This window comes from Dermacentor albipictus, chromosome 10 (genome assembly GCF_038994185.2).
Source record: "Dermacentor albipictus isolate Rhodes 1998 colony chromosome 10, USDA_Dalb.pri_finalv2, whole genome shotgun sequence".
NCBI classification, from domain to species: Eukaryota; Metazoa; Arthropoda; class Arachnida; order Ixodida; family Ixodidae; genus Dermacentor; species Dermacentor albipictus.
This window is the reverse complement of record NC_091830.1, coordinates 52,311,041-52,332,510: the sequence shown is the minus strand read 5'-3', so window position 1 is coordinate 52,332,510 and position 21,470 is coordinate 52,311,041. Positions and strand designations below refer to the sequence as shown.

Genomic DNA, 21,470 nt, shown 5'->3' with positions numbered 1-21,470 from the left:
AGAAGAGCCCCTCCTCTCCATGTACGGCGCTGCCCCGACAGATGGCGCGCCACGCGCGCATTGGAGCTGTCGCGGTTCGGACTCTCTCCCCTGACAACGCTTCGCCTCGCTCCCTCCGCAGAATCAAGCGTCCTTCCTTTCTTTAGATCACTATCTCTCTATCTCTCTGCCCGTGCCGATCACGGCGTTTGTCTGGCGTGCATCATTTCCCCCTCCGGGATACCGAGTTCTTTGGTTCGCTCCGCTTGCTCAGGCGCACGTTTCATTGCTGCGCCGAACGCCGCGTTGCTCGACCATATGGCTCGACGCTCACCGCGTCTGATGCGGGGCGCCTCGTAAGTGATGGCTGCCCTGTAGCCCATTGTCTTACACCCATTGGCGGGTCGACGGGAACGCTATCGCGTTCCACTCTTGAAGGCGAAGCTTAAGCGTCCTCCAATTTTTTTTATGCTCTTCCCATTTTCGTGAGTCATTTCATCAAGCATGAGCAAGATGATGTTCCCACGACCACCTGAACAAGGTCAGTCGTCTACTTCATCGCTCATCTTTGGACGACGTGCTTTGGAAGCTCAGACCAGCTCGATTCCTCGGACAGCTCAACGCCAGAAGCCACGGACTCTGACAGCGAGTACACCGTAGTCATGGGCCGAGGTATGAAGAAGATGCACCGTATGTCGACTGAGGTGACTTCATGGAATCAGAGTGAGCAGGAATCCTTCATGGTTTCTTATGTGCCGCTCTCGACGTCACACAGCATGAACTCCCTCAGCAGGCAGTCTCTAACCAAATATTTTGAAAGTGTGGCCCCTGGACAAATCAACGAGATCGGGATCAACGCTCGCAAGAACGTTCTTAAAATAGATGTGAAAAAATCTGCAAAAAAATGGCTGTGGCTTAGGTAAGGTTAAGCCCAGGATGCGAAGCATACTAGCCTTTATTTTAGTTGTTGAACCACTGTTTAGCCTGGTGAACTGCTGTTGCTTGGCTATATTTGGTTCGGCTAGACGAAGAAACAACTCATGCATTACTGCTTCGCCTTCAAGAGTGGAACGCGACAGCGTTCCCGTCGACCCGCCAAGGGGTGTAAGACAATGGGCTACAGGGCAGCGACTACGCGCCCCGCATTGGACGCGGTGAGCGTCGAGCAAAGCAGCGTTCGGCGCGGCAACGAAATGTGCGCCTGAGCAAGAGACGCACGCCTTAGAAACAGCTCGTTTCTAAGGCAACACCGCATTCACTAGAGGCGCTTTTGTACCGCTTTGAAGCATCGTACTCGTGGCTCAGTGGTAGCGTCTCCGTCCCACACTCCGGAGACCCTGGTTCGATTCCCACCCAGCCCGTCTTGCAAGAGTTGAGCCAAAGCCACTTCTCCTCTGTCGTGACGTCACGGTGTCACGTGGTTTCATGGCGACACCGCCGCGCCTGAGGAGCTGGGTTGAGCTCTCGTAATATGCTTCGCATAATACTTGAGAAGTTAAAGACCCTTCCACAGTTATGCGCAATCCCCGTCCGCTCTTTTATTACTTACGGGAAGGAGACAGCAACTGGAGTGATTTCCGACGTGGAGCGTGAACTCAAGCACGCGGACCTCAAGAGTCTCTTCAGGTCATCGGTGCGCATTCTTGAGATTCACCGCTTGGGGCACTCCCGATGTATCAAGTTATTATTTGCTTCCTCGTCATTTCCAGCGTTTGTCAAAGTGGGCTACGTGATACACCGAGTACGACCATTCGTTCCGAGGCCTACTCAGTGCCGGAAATGTCACAAGATAGGACACGTGAGCGCTGTTAGTAGAAGCAAAGCCACCTCCTCGTGTTGCGGCGGAGAGCATGATGCCACCGACTGTGAGGCGTCCTCATTTAAATGTCCCAACTGTAGTGGCTCTCACGAAGCGACTTCGAAGGAATGACCGAAAATGAAACAAGAGGTTCGTATTCTTAAAAAAATTGCAAGAGCCCAATCTTCTCGTAAAGAGCCTGCTCAGTCTGTTCGCCAAAGTGATCAACGCTCGCGACAGAGGCATCACAATACCATTTCAGGAGAACTACATAGTGCGGCACAGGCACCACGACCACCTCTGCCTGTTCGTGCATCGAGGACGGTAACGGAGCCTACTGCTAATTCAAGATCGATGACAGCACGCCGCAAACATTCGCCTCCACCGGTTGATACAGACACGGAATGGCCTTTGCTGCCCTCAAGGCCCCCGGCGATGCCAGCGGGCCCTAGTGATCCTCTGCGCCATGAAGCCAAAAATTATAGGGCGAATGAACACTACGGGCAAGCAAGGAGATGAACCCAATGAGAAGGAGAGTGTACAAAAAATGCTGGAGCACCTGGTAAAGTCAATGCGCGTGATTCTCGGTGGCCTCGAGAATTCGGCCTCTAAAACTGCCCTACAAGAGCTCGCCGTGCTGGAGCCGCTTATCGCAGCTCTTTATATGCTATAAAGCTTTTGTTTGGCGCTTGTGCTGTTAACGCAAGGGAGGCTCACACACCAGCTTCGACCTGGCGCCTTTATTTTTACATTCGCTTGAATTGGTGACTACAGACTTGATACGAAACCTGATAGTGGCTTCATGGATAACTTTTGTGAATGTCTATCATCAGAGTGTTGAACTTGCTTTCACCTTTGCGCATCCCTCTTGCTATGTCATCGTCATCCCTCATCCCACCTTTATGTCCCCATTCCCCCTCCCCCTGTGCAGAATAGCAGGCTAGAGCACCTTAACTCAGGCCTACCTCTCTGCCTTCTTTGAATTAAATTATGTCTCTCTCTCTCCTAAAGTCTAGGCTAATTCGAGTTCTTCCCATCCTATGGTAACTGCAGCACACTTTGCCGAGCACGTCCACATCTTGTAGGATGCTAAGGTTAGCGCAGAGTGCGAAGTCTATTTCATTTCTATTCTCGCCATTCGTGCTACTCCATGTCTATTTTCGTTTATCATGCTTGCGGAGGAAGGTATTCATTATCCGCAAATTATTCCGTTCTGCAAACTCTACTGATAATTCTGCCCTGGTATTCCGAGAACCTATGCCGTATTCCCCCACTGACTTGTCACCAGCCTCTTTCTTGCCTACCCTGGCAATGAAGTCGCCCATCAGTATAGTGTACTTTTTTTGGCTTTACCCATCGTCAATTCCAGGTATTCATAGAAGTTTTTGACTTCCTGGTCATCATGACTGGATGTAGGCCCAAGGACCGAAGTTGCTTAGTCGGCAAGGCAGCATGGCCCAGCGTTCGCAAAGTGGGAGGGAAAAAATTATGGGGCTTTACGTGCCAAAACCACATTCTGATTATGAGGCACGCCGTAGTGTAGGACTGAAATTTAGACTCCCGAAATTTGGACCACCTGGGGTTATGTAACGTGCACCTAAATCTAAGTACACGGTTTTTTTCGCATTTCGCCCCCATAGAAATGCGGCCGCCGTGGCCGGGATAAAAGTGGGAGGGAAGAGGCAAAGAGAGCTTCGCTTTAAAGCTTCATGCTCGCCTGAACACGACGGCCGTTAAAGTGACGCTCAATGCGGACCAGAGAAGTGGTTAGGACGCACCCACAGCGGCCCCGCGTGTCGGCCACGATGAGTGCAAAGTTGTTGGCGGGCCTCAAAGCAGAGTATGGACAGCTGCTCCTCGAATAGAGTGTCGGTGAGCACCACCACCTTCGGCAAGATGGGCGTGCATGGATGGATGCCAGGTGTTTTTTTTTAGGTGAAACTAATTAAAGTGCAATCTAGGTAGCACATTAGTAGGCGTTAAATCCAAGCGCCATTTAGTGGTGACATGAAGCTGAACATTTTACCAATTTCAAAATGTGAAACTACAAACAAATATTCGGAAATGTTGTTCATTAACAATTGCAATAACAATTGTTTCTCAGGCATGATCGTCACTGTCCTTTCAAGACCGACATCAAAGTACTCTGAACAAGAGAATGTGAAGACTTCTTGAATGTCTTCATTGTTAAAAAAATGCGCAGGTTTCTTACGCTGATTCGTCATGCCGGAAAACGAGAGACTCATGTGACACTGACAGTCAATGAGCTTTGTCATGCCATCTGCCGCATAAAAACAAACTTATCATAAAATTTTCGTTTGACAAACTTCTCAGTAAATGGCACCACTAGTCTACGGATGTTTCACATTGACGAAATATTTTAGGCATGGCCAGGGGTGTGTATTGAAAGCCACAGAAGCGTTACCCGGGCATGGCACTTCAAGGTGTCAAATATCAAGAATTATCAACAGCTTCAGAAGCAAACACTGGGGGCAGTGTACAGCCGAAGCACTCCATACAGATGGCTAACCAACGAATCTGTAAAGTGCGGCCCCGGAGTTCAGTCCTGGGTAAATCATGACAGTTAATTAAAGTATTTCTCAATCATTGGTTATCCTTGTCTCTTGATATAATTCATCAAGTAATTAGTGATGACGATGTACGCGAGAGCAGTTGCACGACTGCGGTCACGCGGTAGCGCCGAAGGGCGCCAACAAGTCGGCTATGGAAGACGACGATGCTGGAGGCATCGCTGATGACGATAGTTCTTTTTTTCAATACGTGGACACGACACTGAGGAGACTTCGCCTTAACAGCTTTCCTGTAAGCTAAATAAGGAAACGGAGTTCCAGGTGACAGAAGACGTCATATTCATTGTAATCGTACGATAATGCTTAATAAGAAGTCGTTGTTTAAGGTCTTTGTGTGGTACATCACCGTCACCTAACTGTTCAGCTCGGCCAGTGAAGCTACACGGGCATCGTCAGATGATGTATGCAGCGATAGAGGGCGCCGACTGCAGTTCTACTGCAACTTTGCTTTGCCCGCTCAGTGGCGCTGTCCGTGAACTTTCTTGTTTCACTTTATGTTACTTCAATAGCGATTATATACGGTCGCGGTTGTAACCGCTGTGGTGTCAGGGTACAAAATGCTTGACCTGTGTGTGCCTGATTAAAGGTCTCTAAAGAAACACAACAGATGCTCAGTGCATCTGGCTGCAAAAACGAAGCAACAAAGTGGATGCCCCGTGCACCTACCTGCACAATTCGCTGTGTGGTGGAGCCAGGACTGCGTTCGGCTTTCCGCTGCTGGTGTGGGCGCTGTGATCGAAAACGCTACAATGTCCGTGCTTTGTAGCTGCGCGCATACGACACCTCAGTTGCACGGAAACGTTTGAACATGGTAACTTTGGTATCTGGCACGGTATAGACGGGTGAGCGTTAGGAAGGAAGGAAAAAAATCAACTTTAATTAAGGTCCTGCAGGCCACGAGAGCTTCGGGCTCTCATAGAGAGGGCGTCTTCCATGACGGAACCCGGAGGTTGAGTTTCCTGGCTTCGTCATGAACCTGCTTAGCGTTAGCGTTAGCGGCGTGTCCGGGTGACGTCCACCATTCGCGAGTTCCTTCCCCCGCGTGATTCTTAGCGCGTGTGACACAGTTTAAACGCTTTGTCGGTTTTTAGTCCTTTGTTTTCTGTTCTCTTTCTCCTGCATATAAGCCCATGGTTATCCATGAAAACATTTCGTTGGGAGACAGCGCTGCATCCGCGTTAACTCCTGGGTTTCTTGTCACTTGTTTGACGTAGTGCGCAGATCGTCATCATGACTGAAAAGTTACAACTCACCCAAGCAACTAATTTGTGAACCTTGATAATTAAATTATCGTTGTTGAACGCCATCCACTCCGTCATCAGGCGTAGCTCTCCAATGTAGTGTCCCAGTGGGTCCGCTGCAGTTTCCTAGATTGGAACACCAAGAAACTAAACCGATCGGCGCTTGGAGCCGCGTGGAATAAGCAACTTTATTGATGAACTGGGTTTCAGCATTGCCTCTCCTTTTCTTTCTCTCGTCTTTTTTGTTTTCTGCTTTTGTTCAAGGAGTGGGGAGGGGGAGCGGGATTGTATCATCGGCGTCTTTAGCGCTGCTCTTTTCAACGTAACTGACCAATCAGCCGACGATTCCAAGTGGAATTTTCGACACTGTTACAATGGAACAGCCTCATTTCGCCTAGCCGATGTTATATTCCCCCCGGTATACTCGAGCTTTCTCCACTTTCTGGGGCGGTACAGGGCTCTTCGAATCCATTTGTAGTGGCTGGAAACACTCGTGTACACTGCCACAGCTTCGACTGGGCACGTTGGACCAAACGCAACAATTCCGACTTGCAGTGTTCTTCCATTGTCGTTCATCAGCGTTAGCGGTCCACCTGAGTCCCCCTGTCGGAGGAAAGAAGAGAAAATGCAGAAGGTTATCAGCATGGCAAGCGCATTTGAAATGCGTGAAATCACTTAGGGTCCTATGAGTACTTTCTCTTAATGCCTTGGCATTAGGAGGGTGAAAATTAAAAGAAGAGAAGGCCCCGGATCATGGATCCGAGGTCTCAAAGAGGTGCGAGGTAATGCTGATGCATTTCTCTCGCATCTACCGCTGAAGCTGAAACATTTACGCGCAAGCGTAGAATGTCCCATCTTTGACATCGGCGAGATTATCTTTCTCGCCGTAACGGTAGCGATCGCCAGAGCAGGAAGGCGCCTGGAGGAGAAGAGAATCACCGCGTTTGCACTCGATTAAAAAGAAACATTAAATTACGTGATTTTACGTGCCAAAACCACGATCGCACTACGAGGAGCACCGTCGTGGGTGATTCCAGAAATGTGGATCACCTGGGGTTCTTTAACATGCACCTAAATCGAAGTACACGGGTGTTTTCGCATTTCTCCCTTATCGTAATGCGGCCGCCGTGCCCGGCTTCGTTCACGCACTATCCGTTTGTGCTTCGACACCGTGTTGCCCACTGTGCATGTTCGCGGCGTCACTTCTTCAGGTACTGATATATGTGTTTCACGTATTAAAATATTTAATTTACAAGCTTTATGCATTAAGTTAAGCTCTCTATGGATGGCCCCACAAGCCCTAAGCTACTTCTGTCGCGCAGTTCCTTAGTCTGCTTAATTGCTCAATTGTGCACCCGGGGTAGTTATACTGCTGACACATATTCAACAAACTCTACCGGCGTTTTCGGCAGGGATTGCTTCCATTGACTACCTCAGGTCACATGCATTGTGACTTAACCAACCGACGCCATTGCTTTAATGGTGTACAAAAGGGAGCCGGCAGTTATGAAACTCTATGCCCTTTATTAGGTGTCGCAGAACCACAAGAAAACGGCGACTATTCATAGAGCTATTTGCATTGTGATGGCGCTGAACAGATGGTAAAAGTTACTGAATGTTGAAACCTTTACGAAAAATTCCCTAGGTCCTCTTCCCTTGCTTCTTGCAAGGGAAGCGGCTACAAGATCAGGCCGGGAAAGAAGTTCTTAGTGCTGCCGGCTACCTTTTCCAAGACCGGGGGACATGCCCAAAGGCAGTCATTGGGCAATTTTCGTTCCCAAAAACAAGTAGTCTTTTTGAAAGCAGTGAAAATATGCCTCAAAGTGTGGTCTTGTCTGAGTTCACTTGTGTGCAAGAACAAGAATGAACAAATTTTAAACAATTTCTTCGCGTTATGAGGTATTTCTGTATAATTGCAGCAGTTATTCTTTTTAATAATCGTGCACTAATACAGGTACACGTGCTAGGTCATAATGCAACTTGCTACCGGTTTCCGTTTGATTTCTTCATTCTTTGTTAAAGCTACTATAACTTTGGCTGGAACCGAGCCCAAACCGACATTTCTAAACGCGCCTGAGCCAGAACCGAACCGGAACCACAATAAAATAATTTGGGGGACACTTAAGCCTATCATGCGAAGTTGCTGTAACCCGTCTGGAACCTATCTGGTGTACCGGTGTCATGCATGACATTCCTTATTCGCCTTTAAGATTGGAACGCGATGTTTTCCAAACATCCCTGACTGCTTATCACGCTTCCTGGCAACTGCAGCTTATGTAACCGTAATGTTTTCGAGGAAACGTTGACGGCGAACGCCATGCACGATGGCAAGTTTTCAGGCAGAAACGCGGCCTCTTGCGTGGGCCGATGCCGGAGGTCGTGCACGGGCCCGCCAAAAAAAAGATCGCATCATTGTCACGTTTCTTTTATTCTTTCGCACTTTTAATATTTCAGTCTGAGAAGAGATAACATAAAAGATATGCATTGTCGGTGTTTTTTCTTTCTCTCATTACATTTGTTTTTGGGCTACCATTCTCAAAATTACGAGAAATAACTTTGTAAAGAATGAAACACACGCTACGAGCAACTTTGGTGGTATAAAAGTGGCTGGGTATGCGTGATCCGGAAATCCAGAATTTCGTTCGAAATTCTCTTTGCCGAAGCGACGTCCGGCGTTGGGCTCCGGCATATGTCATCGACCTGGTGATATGGTGCTTTGATTGTGACTCAGTGTTCGTATCGTCTCTTGTTGAAATAAAGTTTTTCTAAACACGCCGGGCGCCGTCGCCAGACTTTCGGCGACACGGTGCCCTTAACGCTGTCGCGTTAGTAACTCTGCCAGGAATGTAACATAAGGTATGAGCAGCTTTAGGGATCGAATGGAGCGGCAATATATCCCGCGTATACCCTATGTCACATAGCAAAGCATGGCATATACATATACCTAAATATATACGGCAATTTTCATGGACAACGACGCCGAAGCAAGGACCAACGTCGAATTTTCTGCGACGCGCGGAGCCAAAGAGGAAGTTTTGGCTCCTGTGATCCAATCTAAACGCATGCAATAGGAGAATTGGTTTTTCTCGGCCAACACTGCACAATATTCCCCGAGGTCTGCTGCATTTAAAAGAAAACATAACTACTGACTGTCAATTTCAGATTTTTGATTTAGGTCTTAAATTTTGTATTAAAAATTGGCAAAATCACATCTTTAGAAAAAGAAGCTATCAAGATTACAACTCCGTCAGTCAGCAATAAAGATATATCACAATTCTGTGAATTACATCTCATTATACACCTAAAGCGGACAAAACTGATACGTTGCGTATGAATCTGAAAAGTTAAGTAATATGAAAGTAAACCATTTGCAGTACCCTTGTACACAGCGTAACAAATTCACGTAAAATGTAAATTGACATATCGTATTTGACCACTTTATTGATCTAATGCACACCTTTACAAAACCATGATATCTGTTTTTGATGCAGAGCTATTAATTTGCAAACTTCGTGCTTCTATTTTTTTCTCAAACTTCAAAATTTTGACAATTCTTTTACCAATTCAGGCACTAAATCGAAATTCCACTTCCAACACTCACTTTCTCTTTCTCTCTCAAATGTAACAAACACCATTAAAATTTGTCCATGGGTTATCGCAGTAGAGTGTTTTGGCGTTTTACATGTATTTCAATAGGCCAAGTCGGACTTGAGCCAGAGCTAAAGCTTCTTCTTCAGGCTGCCGTGTTAATAACCGTTAACGGTTCACCACGCGACGGTTCAAACACACGGACTGACACGGTGGCTAAAATGACTCGCGATTCTTCAAAATCAAATTTCGATCAGCGCCTCCCCATCGCAAGTTCTTTTAACTCACGAATTGCAGCTTATGCGGGAATGGGTACAGACTATAGGTACTGTACATAGGCCATTACCTACCGACGCCAGATCTGCAGATATACTTCTGATCTCGGCTTTGCCACTTGTGCTCTACGGACGAAACGTTTCAAGGCCTCCGCGGATTCGCCAGTTTGGTTGAGCCTCTCAATTCGGAGCCGCTATATTTCTAAAGCTACTTGAATTTTCCGTAGTACTCCGACAGCTTTTCTTCCTGGACTGTGTACGTGTGTTGTGTGTTGTGTGCTTGCCCGCATGTTCTTTGTTGTGCCTAATTAGAGTTACAGCTGAGCGGGTTTACTTCCCAGCTCTACGAGCGGGCGTGCGGAGAGGGACAGACAGACAAAGAACTTTACTAATGGTCCTGAGGAATAACGTCAGGGTACCTCCCTTTTCAGGGAGTCCCCATAGCCATCGCGGGCCGCACCCACGCCGGGGTCAGAAGATCGTGGTCCTCCACCCTGCCGCAGGCCCTCTGGGCAGCCCGTAGTTGCTCTGAGAGGTCGCCGCTTTTAAGTGCTGCCTCCCAGTCGGTTAGAGTGGTTAGCGATGAGTTGCGTAACGCAGGGCATTGCCAGAGCATATGGGATAAGGAGCAGTACGCCTCCCCACAGTCTGGACAGTGGGGTTCTACATTAGGCGCAAAGTGACTGAATCGGCCCCTGGAGTGGAACGACCCCGTTTGTAGCATGCGAAATACCGACGATTGTGGTCTATTAAGTTTTGGGAGTGGTAGTGGAAAGGCCCGTTAAGCGACATAATAATGTGCGAAAATTTCATGGAAGGGGACAAGTGAATCCTTGTACAGTCCTAAGTCGTCGCCCGTGAGTCCACCTGAACCGCCGCGGTGTGTAAGACCTCGCGCACAGTCATGGGCCAACTCATTGGCGTTAACAACCGCAGAGTGCACATTTTTTTCCCATATGGGCCGGGACCATTTTATGCTATGAAAACCAGCAGCCCCCTCGCTGCCGAGGATGGCCGCCGCCTCCTTTGAGATCGAGCCGGAGGCGAAATCTCGGGCTGCAGACCTGGTGTCTGTAAAGATATTGGGACGTAGAGGGTCCTTCAGTGCTATAGCTATAGCAACCTGCTCTGCTACTGTTGCAGAAACCTTCCGCACGGATGCTGAGTTAATGAGAGTGCCGTTGGAGTCAACCCAAACTATGGCATAGTCATTAGAGCGCTCGTACTGGGCGGCGTCAACAAAACATGCCAGATTCGGAGTGGCCGCAGCTTCTTTTAACAGGGAACGAGCCCTGGCTACCCGGCGCCCTACATTGTATTGAGGGTGGACGTTACGTGGCATAGGATCTACCTTGAACGAATCTCGGACCACGGGTGATAGGGTCACGTTGCGCTCCGTGATTTCCTGGTGACATCATCCGACGGATTCGAGGATGCGTCTCCCCGTTCACGATGATGAGAGTCGTATTATTTGGGCCACTCGTTGAGCCTCGATCACCTCTGATAGGGTGTTGTGCATGCCTAGTTCCATGAGATGCGTGGTGCTTGTAGAGAGTGGTAAACCCAGCACGCACTTGATGCTTTTGCGCATGAGGGCGTCGATTTTGGCTTCATCCTGTTTAGACCAGCGCAACGCGGAGGCTACATAGTTAACGTGGCTCATCAGAAACGCGTGGTAGAGTCTGAGGAGATTGCTCTCGCTTAAACTCCCTCTGCGGTTCGAGATCCTGAGGATAAGCGGAAGCATATTCTCCGTCTTGGAGGTAATTCGGGCTATAGTCTGTGAGCTGCCCCCACGAGATTCCAGCAAGAGTCCGAGGACACTGATGGTATCCACTCTGTGGATTTGTTGTCCTTCCCTCGTATAAAGGGCTATGGGAACTTCATCTAAGGGTGTGGAGCACCTAACCCCCCGTCGGTTGGGCCTATACAATAGAAGTTCGGACTTGGTTGGTGACAGACTCGGGCCCGTGTCTAGTAGGAAGTGTTCTGAGATGTCGAGCGCCCCTTGGAGCGCACTCTCAACTGCAGCGCAGACCCTCCCATGCACCACACGGTAATATCATCCGCGCAGAGGGCGTGACCCGTTCCTCTTACTGTGGCCAGTCTGTCCGAGAGGCCCTTCATGGCGATGTTAAACAGTAGGGGAGAGATGACCGCTCCTTGCGGGCTGCCTCTCGCTCCCAATGTAAGTTCCTTGGATTTAATTTGCCCTATTTTGACAGTGGCCTTTCGATACCTCAGGAAGGATCCTCAGGAACGTACGTATGGAATCCTGGCCCCTGGCCCAGGTCCGAGATGGCGTCTAGCACGAACACGTGCGAGATGTTATCAAAAGCCTTGGACAAGTCTAGAGCAAGGATGCCCCGAGTGTCTCTAGTGTCGTCATCAATGATTTGCCTCCAACCCGCCGTGGTTGCTCAGTGGCTATGGTGTTGGGCTGCTGAGCACGAGGTCGCGGGATCGAATCCCGGCCACGGCGGCCGCATTTCGATGGGGGCGAAATGTGAAAACACCCGTGTACTTAGATTTAGGTGCACGTTAAAGAACCCCAGGTGGTCAAAATTTCCGGAGTCCTCCACTACGGCGTGCCTCATAATCAGAAAGTGGTTTTGGCACGTAAAACCCCAAATATTATTATATTAATGATTTGCCTCTTTATAAGTAACATGACGTCCTGCGTGGAGAGTGCCGGCCGAAAGCCGACCATGTTGTGAGGGAATCTCATTAGTTTATATGTGCCTAGATATACGGTTGTGAATGGCATGTTCGGCCACCTTACCCACGCAGGACGTAAGCGAGATGGGTCGCATGTTCTCCGGCGCAAGAGGTTTGCATGGTTTCGGGATGAGCACCACTGCGGCTGTCTTCCAGGAGTCGGGGACGAGGCCCGTTTCCCAAGTTTTATTGACCTCCCCTGTGAGCACCGCAACTGATTGTTCGTCCAGGTTGCGGAGGTGCTTATTGAAGATGCCATCCGGGCCCGGTGCAGAGCGACCGTTGAGCGTTTGGAGCACCTCCCAGATTTCGGATTTCGTGAAGGGGGCGTCGAGCTCCCCCACCGCTCCCCCCGGTAACGAGGTTAATCCCCGTCATCGGAGGGGCCCAGTGGGAGATACTTTTCGGCCAACTCTTAAAGGAGGACGTGCTCAGATACACCCGCCGCCTTTTGATTATATACTATGCGATCGATGGCTAGTCTCTGATTGTTTTTGCTTTGCGAATCGTCGAATAAGTGCTTGAACAGGTTCCATTTCCCCCCGCTCTGATCTTCCCATCAACCGAGGAGCACACTTCATTCCATTGTTGTTTGGACAGTTCGATGGAATTAGTTTCTATTGTACGATTGAGCTCCGCAATGTTCTTGCGAAGTCGGCGGTGGAGTCTGTGCTCTCTTCAGCGACGCAGGATGGAGTTTTCGGCTACTAGGAGGTGCGCAAGGCACGCGTCCATCCGATCTACTTTTACGTTGGTTTTAACCATCTTGGTCGCAGCTTGTACGTCCTTCTGTAGTCTTGTGAACAGACTATCGAGATTATCGTAGTCGGTCTGGTCCGCCTTCCGCATTTTCCGGAAGGCATCCCAGTCCGTCACCTTAAGTTCCCTGGTAGGGGCTGTGATAATTGTTAGGGTAATGTCCACAAGGAAGTGGTCACTTCTCAGGTTCTCTTGCAAATTTTGCCATCCTGCTCCGGGGCGTTCTTGAGGAACGCCAGGTCCGGAGTGGTGTCTCGGACTACCGACGTGTCAGTACGCGTCGGGTATTGAGGATCCGTAATCAATTCCAGTGAGCAGTCAGCAACTGCCTGGACAAGGAGATTGCCCTTGGTGGATTGGCGGGGGTATCCCCAGGCATTTTGGGGTACATTGAAGTCACGCGCTATCACTATGGGGGCTCCCTTACTCAGGGCCACCGCCTTTTTCATGATTGTAGCGAATGCCTGCCGTTGATCAGACGGCGAGCTGTATATTGTCACGTGGTGGTGACGTCAAGAACACAGTAGCAATACTGTGGAAGACAAAACTAACTTTTATTGGGTGAACCTGTGCCCACAAAACAGGCTACACTTATAGCACAACGATAGCGGCGAACACGGTCGGCGATCATCGAAAATCTGATCAGCGGGTCAAGCGCGTCGGCTTTTATAGAGCAGTCGTCGAATGTTCCAGACTAATCGTTCGGACCCGCGTGCCTTCCACAAAGTTCTACACCATTCGCGTCAAGCGATCAAATAAGATAACCCAAGGTTCGGCGACAACAGACAGTGGATAGAAGCATCGATAGCTTTCCAGAAACTTCGGATACATACAGGCGCGTCCCACGCTTTGCGATTACATTTGTTAGGCTGCGAAACGTGGTTGCCCGATAAAGATAAGTACACGTGTCAATATGTTCGAAAGGAAGACACTGCTCGTAAGCCAATTGTTAGAGATAATTTCGACCACAATGATTTCCGCCCTAGTTTTGGCAATTGGTAATTTCTGTACTTCAAAGGAGCACTTCCGTGCGACCAAGGTTGCCAAACCCCGCTTTCCTTCCTCCCGTATCGATACAACCCGGTATCCCGGGAAGGTGGGCGCGTCATCGAGAGTTTCTTGTAACAGAATTACGTGCGGTTTGACGGCCTATGCCGAAATGAATTGCTGCAATGGAACTGTGCGCCTTTGGAAACTGGCACAGTTCTACTGCCACACAACCAACTTATTGGGATTGACCGCCATGGTGATTGCCTTGGATTGGCCATTCCACCATCTTGTTGACGGGGACGGCGCTTGCGGGTAAAGGTGCCCGACGGGGCTCCCTCGAAGGCTGTCTGGCTGTAGCTAACGTGGCCTGTGCACTTTGCAGGGACGCCATCCTTTTGAGGACAGTCGCGCTTTCAGCGAGCTGCTGAATTGCCCGCTGCATGCTTTCTAATTCTTTGTTATTGGACTCGGTCTCCATGGAGTCAGCGTCCTCCTCTAGCGGCGCGGCCCTACGTTTACCCGAGCGCGCCTGTGGCTCCCCTGAGGGGGGCACGTGTTGCTTCTCGACTTGCGAGGTGTGCGACTTACGGATCGACGCAAAGTGGGCCCTCATCTGCTGCATTTCTGCTTTGAGTCGAGCGTTCTCTTGCATGAGTTGAGCGATTGTAGGATCAACCGTATGCTCCGGCAATGCTACCTGCGTTACCTTTGAAGCCGGCTTCGCCTTCTTCAGCTTGACACGATCGGCCCAGATTGGCGTTTCCTGGATCCGAATCCGGGAGGTAGAGCGCCCTCGGGAACGAGACCGCCCTATGGAGAGGCTGCGTTGTCGACCAGAGGGCGTGACGGAGCGCTCCCTCCTGTGGGGGCTCTCGCCGCGCTGGAGCCACGTGGTCGGTTCTCCTTGGCCAGCTGTTTCTGCTGGTGCTTGTTCTGGGTGCTTACGGCGCCGTCGGCGTCTGCGTACGACGTATGGGACTTGAAAGCGCTGCTTACACGTTTTGTCCTCCGTAAGATGCGGGCCTCTGCAAAGGGTGCACTTCGCCGAACACTGGTGGTCATCGGGCGGGGAGGTTAGTCCGCAGCCCCGGCAATTGTCATTGGTGGGGTTGGGGCAGACGTCCGCACGATGTCCCAAGCCGCCACACGCGTAGCACACCTCAGTTTGGCGTTTGTAGAGCGTGAAGCGCAGAAGGCTGACGCCGCACATCACATAGTTAGGCACTTTCCTGCCGTCGAAGAGGATGACCACTGTGGTGGTGTTCTTAATTCGTTTGACTTCCAGAGCCTTCGGGTTACTATGGTTGACGATCATGTGCTGGACTTGGGCCTCGCTGATGTCGGCGTCGACACCTCGTATGACCCCTTTGCAGGTGTTGTCTGGGGCCACGATGTATGTGGCCACAATGTATAGTCCTTCGCTTAGGGGGATTTGCTGGATCCCTGCATAAGCGGTGGCGTTCCTCTTCTCCGGGGTGGAGACGACGAGAACGTTCTGAGTGAAATTAGGGCAGATTACGTCGTCCTCAGTTTCTGTGGGGGCTAGTGCAGCCGCCATGACCAAGGCTTGAGCCAGCTTGATTTGGCTTATCTTCTTGACGTCCAGCCCACCCCTTGGGCGGACTATAATTCGTACGTGCACCCTAGGTAGTCTGGGGAGCCTCGACGAGGCTGCGAGGCGTTGCAGCACGCCTTGCGGGGCAGCCATGCAGCAGCCACCCTTCGAGCCCACGTGGGTTTTCTTGGTCGTTGAAACTGGTGTTTCTTGCCGAGCTTTCTTGTTCTTGCCCAATGCTGTCGTCCAGCCTGGACTATTGGCTTCTTCGGAGGAGATTTCCTCTTCTACCACCATTTCTACTTCGGGCATAATGCCCCTCTTCGTCGGGTTAGGCCTAAGCCTACCCGCGCCTAGCGTCGCCGCGGCGTGGTCGACACAAAAAGTTCCACAATTTCCGTGCGAGGGCCACCCACCGATGAAAGTCCTCCAAAGAAACCGTGTCGAATGGCGTGCATTTCAGCGGTAGGTGACACAAAAAGCAGACCGAAAATATTTACGAAAGCGGGAGCCGATCTTTCCACTTCCGCACTAGTCGGCGCCTTCTACTTCTTCTGCGTAGAGGGAAGCGGAGCACGGCACAGAAGGAGGAGTTTTAGCTCAGGGATCCCTCGTTTGGTCAAGCGGAGCGGTTCGCTGCGCCACCTATCGAGAAAAGTCGACATTACTATCGGTCGAGTAGCCGCTTTTCTTCGCCACCTCTGGCACAAAGTTGGAGTTACTGTGAAAAGAATACAAGTCTAGCCTGCTTTTATTGGGCATCAACGATCAAACAAAGTACATGCTTGTTTTAATTATAAGATTTGATAATTACAACGCCGCCTAAGAAGACGACGCTAATGATATGCCACTGCTACTCGTGCTAGCGGTGGTCGCCATGTTTGTTTCCCAAAAACACATGGTCCGTTGCGCGCGCTTCGCTGGGGAGAAGAGACAGGCGATAACAACCGAGCGAGCGGCCCGCTCCCTAACCGCGCATGCGCACTTGCTTCTCCGTTCACCCGCTGGGCCCGCTGATCCACAAACCCCGTTTAGCTGTAACTCTCTATTTGTTCATGGGTTATTGAAACAACAAAAATCGTCATCGCTCAAATTGGTACACGGGGTAAAAAAATAATATTAGAAGTGTGACCGAGCACGTGATTGTGTTGGCGCCATTCGTGTTGGTGGCATCACGCGTTCGGCTCCACGCCGCATTTTCGGACAGACTGTGCCGTACGTGCGTTGTGCTTACCACCCTACATGTTGCAACAAAAACAGAGAAAGTCCAAGTTCACTCATTTTACGAAACTCAGCGCCTATTATACTGACTGAAATGCCGACGCCATCAAAATGCACCCGAATGAAGCAATAACAAAGGCTTGTTGCACTTGAAATGCATGTGGCTGCACACAAGCGTTACTCTTATGCGTTACCAATTTATATTTTACAAAGCTGCAAATTTCCCGCCAAAATTACTGGCTCGAGTACTGGCATTGTACTTTGCTATGATTCTTTGAAGTAGAGTATTCTGACTAAGTGGTTAATAGGTGTGTGTTTGTGTGTGTGTGTGTGCGTGTGCGTGTGCGTGTGTGTGTGTGTATGTGTGTGTGTGTGTGTGTGTGTGTGTGTGTGAGAGAGAGAGAGTGAGGGGTCACGCGGTCACTTATGATTTCACTATATGTTAATATGTTACTATTTGGCAAATGTAGTATGGACGTTCGTGGCACGATTAATTCAGGACCATGATGAACTGAAGATACAGCTTGTCTTTTTGCTTGACCTGTTCATTTGTCCATAACAGCGCCACTTGAAATATTGACGCAGTCATGACTCTCTAGAAAAATGATCTGTGTGAAGCTGGTACCTTCACAATAACAAAAAAGTGGACCATGTTTCCTTTATGCTCAAGGACTAAGAGTCCGAATCACGCCGGGCCGGGTCGCGTACAAGCTAAGTTTGAAACCACCGGGCAGCGTTTGGGTGGGCAGCGCATGGCACTTGCAAGCTCGGATAGGCCCCAGCAAAAAACCGGGCCCGTAGAGTGCTCCAACTCCTGGTGTCGCCAGGAGTCGACAGCGACCCCACAGCGCATAACAACAACAAACGCTACTTCTACTTGTTCTGTTCTACGATTAACTCGTTCATGAAACACCGGGTACAATTCACACAAACCAAATAATCAGTAATAGCCAACAGATTAGCAAAAACTCGCCAAGTCAGGTAACATATTAAAAAAACGGAAAGCTTATCGCTGCTGACTCAATTAAAGGTTTAGGAGTAACAGACTGAACTCGAATGTGTCCTGCAACTTCAATTAAGCTTGCACATTGTTAGTCACCCGGAGCCTTTATTCGGAGACCAGATTCGTCCTTGCTAATACGCCACTATTGAGGCCCAAGTACAGTGACATTGTCCAGATACATTCTTGCTTTAAAGGTGATCTGCCGGATTTTAGCGAGGTCAGCTGCCGGAAAGGCCTGTCTGACCAGTTCCTCGGGCTACATCTGCCGTACAGGCCGCATACACAGCAATGTTGCATAAATGGGGTGGAAATACACGACCTCTTTCTCCCATAGCGTGCAAAATAGTCATATCGAAACAAAAATAACACATGCCGTAAGAATATTCTCTACAAACAGTCAAAATAGCGCGTCCATTATGACGGAAAACGTAGCACCCAGCCTATCCTTAGCAGGCATCTCGGTACGTGTCCCAGTTTTGCACGTAACTCGGATGGCTGGCGGCAGACTGCGCCAGGTTGTGCCCTCGTGGGCGTGTTCGCACTTTGCGGCGAACGGACGTGCTTTTTCGGGGCTCCGGGCCGGCGACAAAATACTAAGTTTTTGTGCATGCTTTGAGCTTGCTTCTGTTTTTCATTTGCTACTTTTTTGCTTTTAAATAGTAATTCGGTGTGTTTTTTTTTCTCTCTCGTATTTCGTGTGCGCGGGTGTGTTTCGGGTACAATTGGTTCTGCAGGATGCTTAGAGCGTCCTTTCGCGCCACGTGCTTCATTCAAAACGTGCAGCCAGTTGGGACGTTGAGTGTTTGTAGCCTTTAAATGGTAGCGTTTAGGTGGCAAGACTAAAAGCTGTTAGTGGTTTTACTGTGCGTGTTTTCCTGGCAAAGTGAGAGAGTTGTCGTGTGGTTGAGTGGGCACGATAGCGTGTCATACCTTGGGTCTCCGCGGCATTGATTGCTTTTGAAACAGTGGTGAGAGTTGCTTTGCGACATTTTAAGCATTTGGATCCTGTGCGCATCGGTCTTTGCTAAAAGGCACGCGCTCTGCATTGATATAGTATTATAGAGTTTGCATCAGAAAAAGCCGTGCAATACATGGCAAGAAATCCAGGAAAGCAGCCATTGCAGGAGGAGGGTGGTCCCTCAAGGCAGATGAGGAGACGGATGAGAATGGAGAGGAAATCGAATCAACCGGCACACACTGTGATGTCGATACTAGGCTGCAGAAAATTTAGGCTGTCTAGGAATTGCTTGTCAAACAGGTGGAATGGCTCAAAAATGAGCTAAATAGGCAGCGTGATGCACGGAAAGTAGCTGAGAAATTATTTGAAGCAGCGGAGAAAAAGCTGAACAGGGCCACCATTGTAAACGAGAATGTGCGTGGCAATGGAGCGCAGTCCCCCGACGTGACAGGAGAGGGAGTGTCATCAGCAAAGCACGTGGAATGCGTACAATGCGGGGATGAAATAGCTGGAAAGAGCGGCACCTACCTTGAGGCCACCACGCAGAAAAAGTAGGAGCACAGAGGACAATGCCCCTTATCGAATCTGAATCACGCGAAAAGGAAAAAGAAGCGAATGAAAGGGTGATTATCGCCGGCGACTCAAACCTGGCTAGGTGCTCAAAAACAATTGTGGAGAGGATAAAATGCGATAAAAGAGTGGCGGTAGGGACATATCGAGAGCGCACACTGGGTTCTGTCATGGCGAGAGCAAAAGAAAAGCTCGCGAAAAATTCCCACGTGCGCAATCTTGTTATAGTAGCAGGTGGGCTAAATGATGTGCTAAATAGGAAAGTGACATGACTAGCCCAGCGCTTGGCGAAGGGGGTGGATGACTTGCGTGCGCTATCCCCTCAGGTGCAGATCGTGGTGTGCACGGTGCCGGAGGTGCCTGGACGTGACAGCCACATACAAGGAGCCGTAGTGGCTGCTAATGAGGCGATATGGAAAATGAGCCGAGAGAAAGGCTTCGAGGTTGTCGAAGTGAACAGGGAAGTGACAAAGTGTGGTGGTTTTAAACGAGACGGGATCCACTTCAGCTACAGGCTGGCACGAGAAGTGGGCTGGTGACTTGGTGGTCACGCTGTTGATTTTTTAAGGGGCCCGCGGGTTCTCAGGAGGCCAGAGTAGGAACTAATGTAGAAGGGCCCCTAGGGGAACCTCTGAAAAGCATCTTCGCCGATAATAGAAAAAGGACGAAAGCAAGAAAGAGAGCACGCCATGCAATAGACTACAGAAACATGCAGGGCGGCAGAAGAAAGAAAAAGTGGGCAAAGAGTGAGGAGCAGTTAAAAAATTGGAGGACGCTTAAGCTTCGCCTTCAAGAGTGGAATGCGATACGTATTTGTGGACCGGAAATAATTGCACAGAGAAGAATTAAGAGCTAGTGGAATGCATAAGCGCTTATATTAGGTTTTCGGGAATGGTGCTGAAATTGTCCTATTAGGTGACACGAATGCCCACATAGACGATTTAGATGGCTATACCGACAACTATGTGAAGTAAATGCTAGACCTTTGTGAGCAGCATAATCTCGTTATCGTGAATACAGTGCCTAAGTGTGAAGGGAAGGTCACGTGGAAAGTGAGAACCGGCAATCCACCATTGATTACTGTCTGATTACAGAAGGAATTCATGATAAATTGAGACAAATGGTCATTGATGAAGAAGGGTATAGCAGCATAAGGAGTCACCGTAAACGCATTATTTTGAATATGGGATACGTAGTTCGGAAAGAGAGCAAGGAGTGCAAAATAGCCAGTGCAAATTTGAACGCTGAACAAATAACAAATATGGTCACTAGAATCGAGGAAGAACTTAGCAAATAGCCAAGTAAAGATTGCCAATACAGTGAGCGTCTAAGTGTAATAACGACAGAAATCCGAAAACAAAAAGAACATGCTCGTTGGAAAGCAAAAAAGAAACCGAAAAGTTGGTGGAACAGGGAGATAGGAGAAGCGATCGCCGAACGACAGAGAGCATCCCGAGAGGACAGGCAGGCAAAGATGGCGCGGTTATCGCAGGATGAAGTAGCCAGTAAATGAGAAATGGGCTGGGAGAAAAATTATCTCTCTCGAATGCTAGTGCAAGCCAAGATAAAAGGTGCAAGTGAACGTTGGTTGTCGGAAATACGTGATAAAAAGAAGGCCGCACCTAGAACATTTTGGAACCACATAAAATTATTAGGCAGGAAGTGAACAACAACACAACATATCCTAGACGAAGATTAAAACAGACTGGAAGGAGAAGCGGCAATAAATTACAACCGAAAAATAACAGCCGAATGTTTCCAAGGCAATGACGACGTTTTATGTGAAGAAAAAAGAGGATGAAAGAGACCCAGGTTATAAAGGAGCTGGTGCTGCCAAATTTCAACTGGAAGAAAGCCGAAGAGAACATTCCTAAGCGCACAGCCACAGGGCTAGACGAGGTTCCTGTGAAGCTGATTAATGAACTAGGACCAAAAAGTAAGAAAGCTCTGTTGAAAGCAGTAGAAAAAACTTTAAAAGATGGACGAATACCAGACAGTTGGCGATAAAGTAGAATTAATTGAATTTATAAAGGTAATGGAGAGAACGCTAGAATTATAGACCATTTACCATTACATCGGCAATACACAGGCTAGCTATGCAGGCAATAAAATTAAAGCTTCAAGTATGGACATAGAATGGCATTTGGGGAGAACTTCAGAATGGATTCAGAACAGGAAGGCGTTTAGATAACATATTTGTTCTTACTAAGTATATTGAAATATC

At 49.1% G+C, this 21,470-nt stretch overlaps 1 protein-coding gene across 1 annotated transcript in view; it reads right to left on the bottom strand.

The window, feature by feature from the left end:
- Positions 1-5,777: 5,777 nt before the first annotated feature.
- LOC135907650 (chymotrypsin-1-like) overlaps positions 5,778-21,470 on the bottom strand; it is a 111,219-nt gene continuing 95,526 nt past the window's right edge. Inside the window, exon 8 of the mRNA XM_065439346.1 lies at positions 5,778-6,212. Within this exon, the coding sequence (XP_065295418.1) occupies positions 5,979-6,212 (234 nt within the window). The 3' untranslated portion in view covers positions 5,778-5,978. The remainder of the gene's footprint in view (positions 6,213-21,470) is intronic.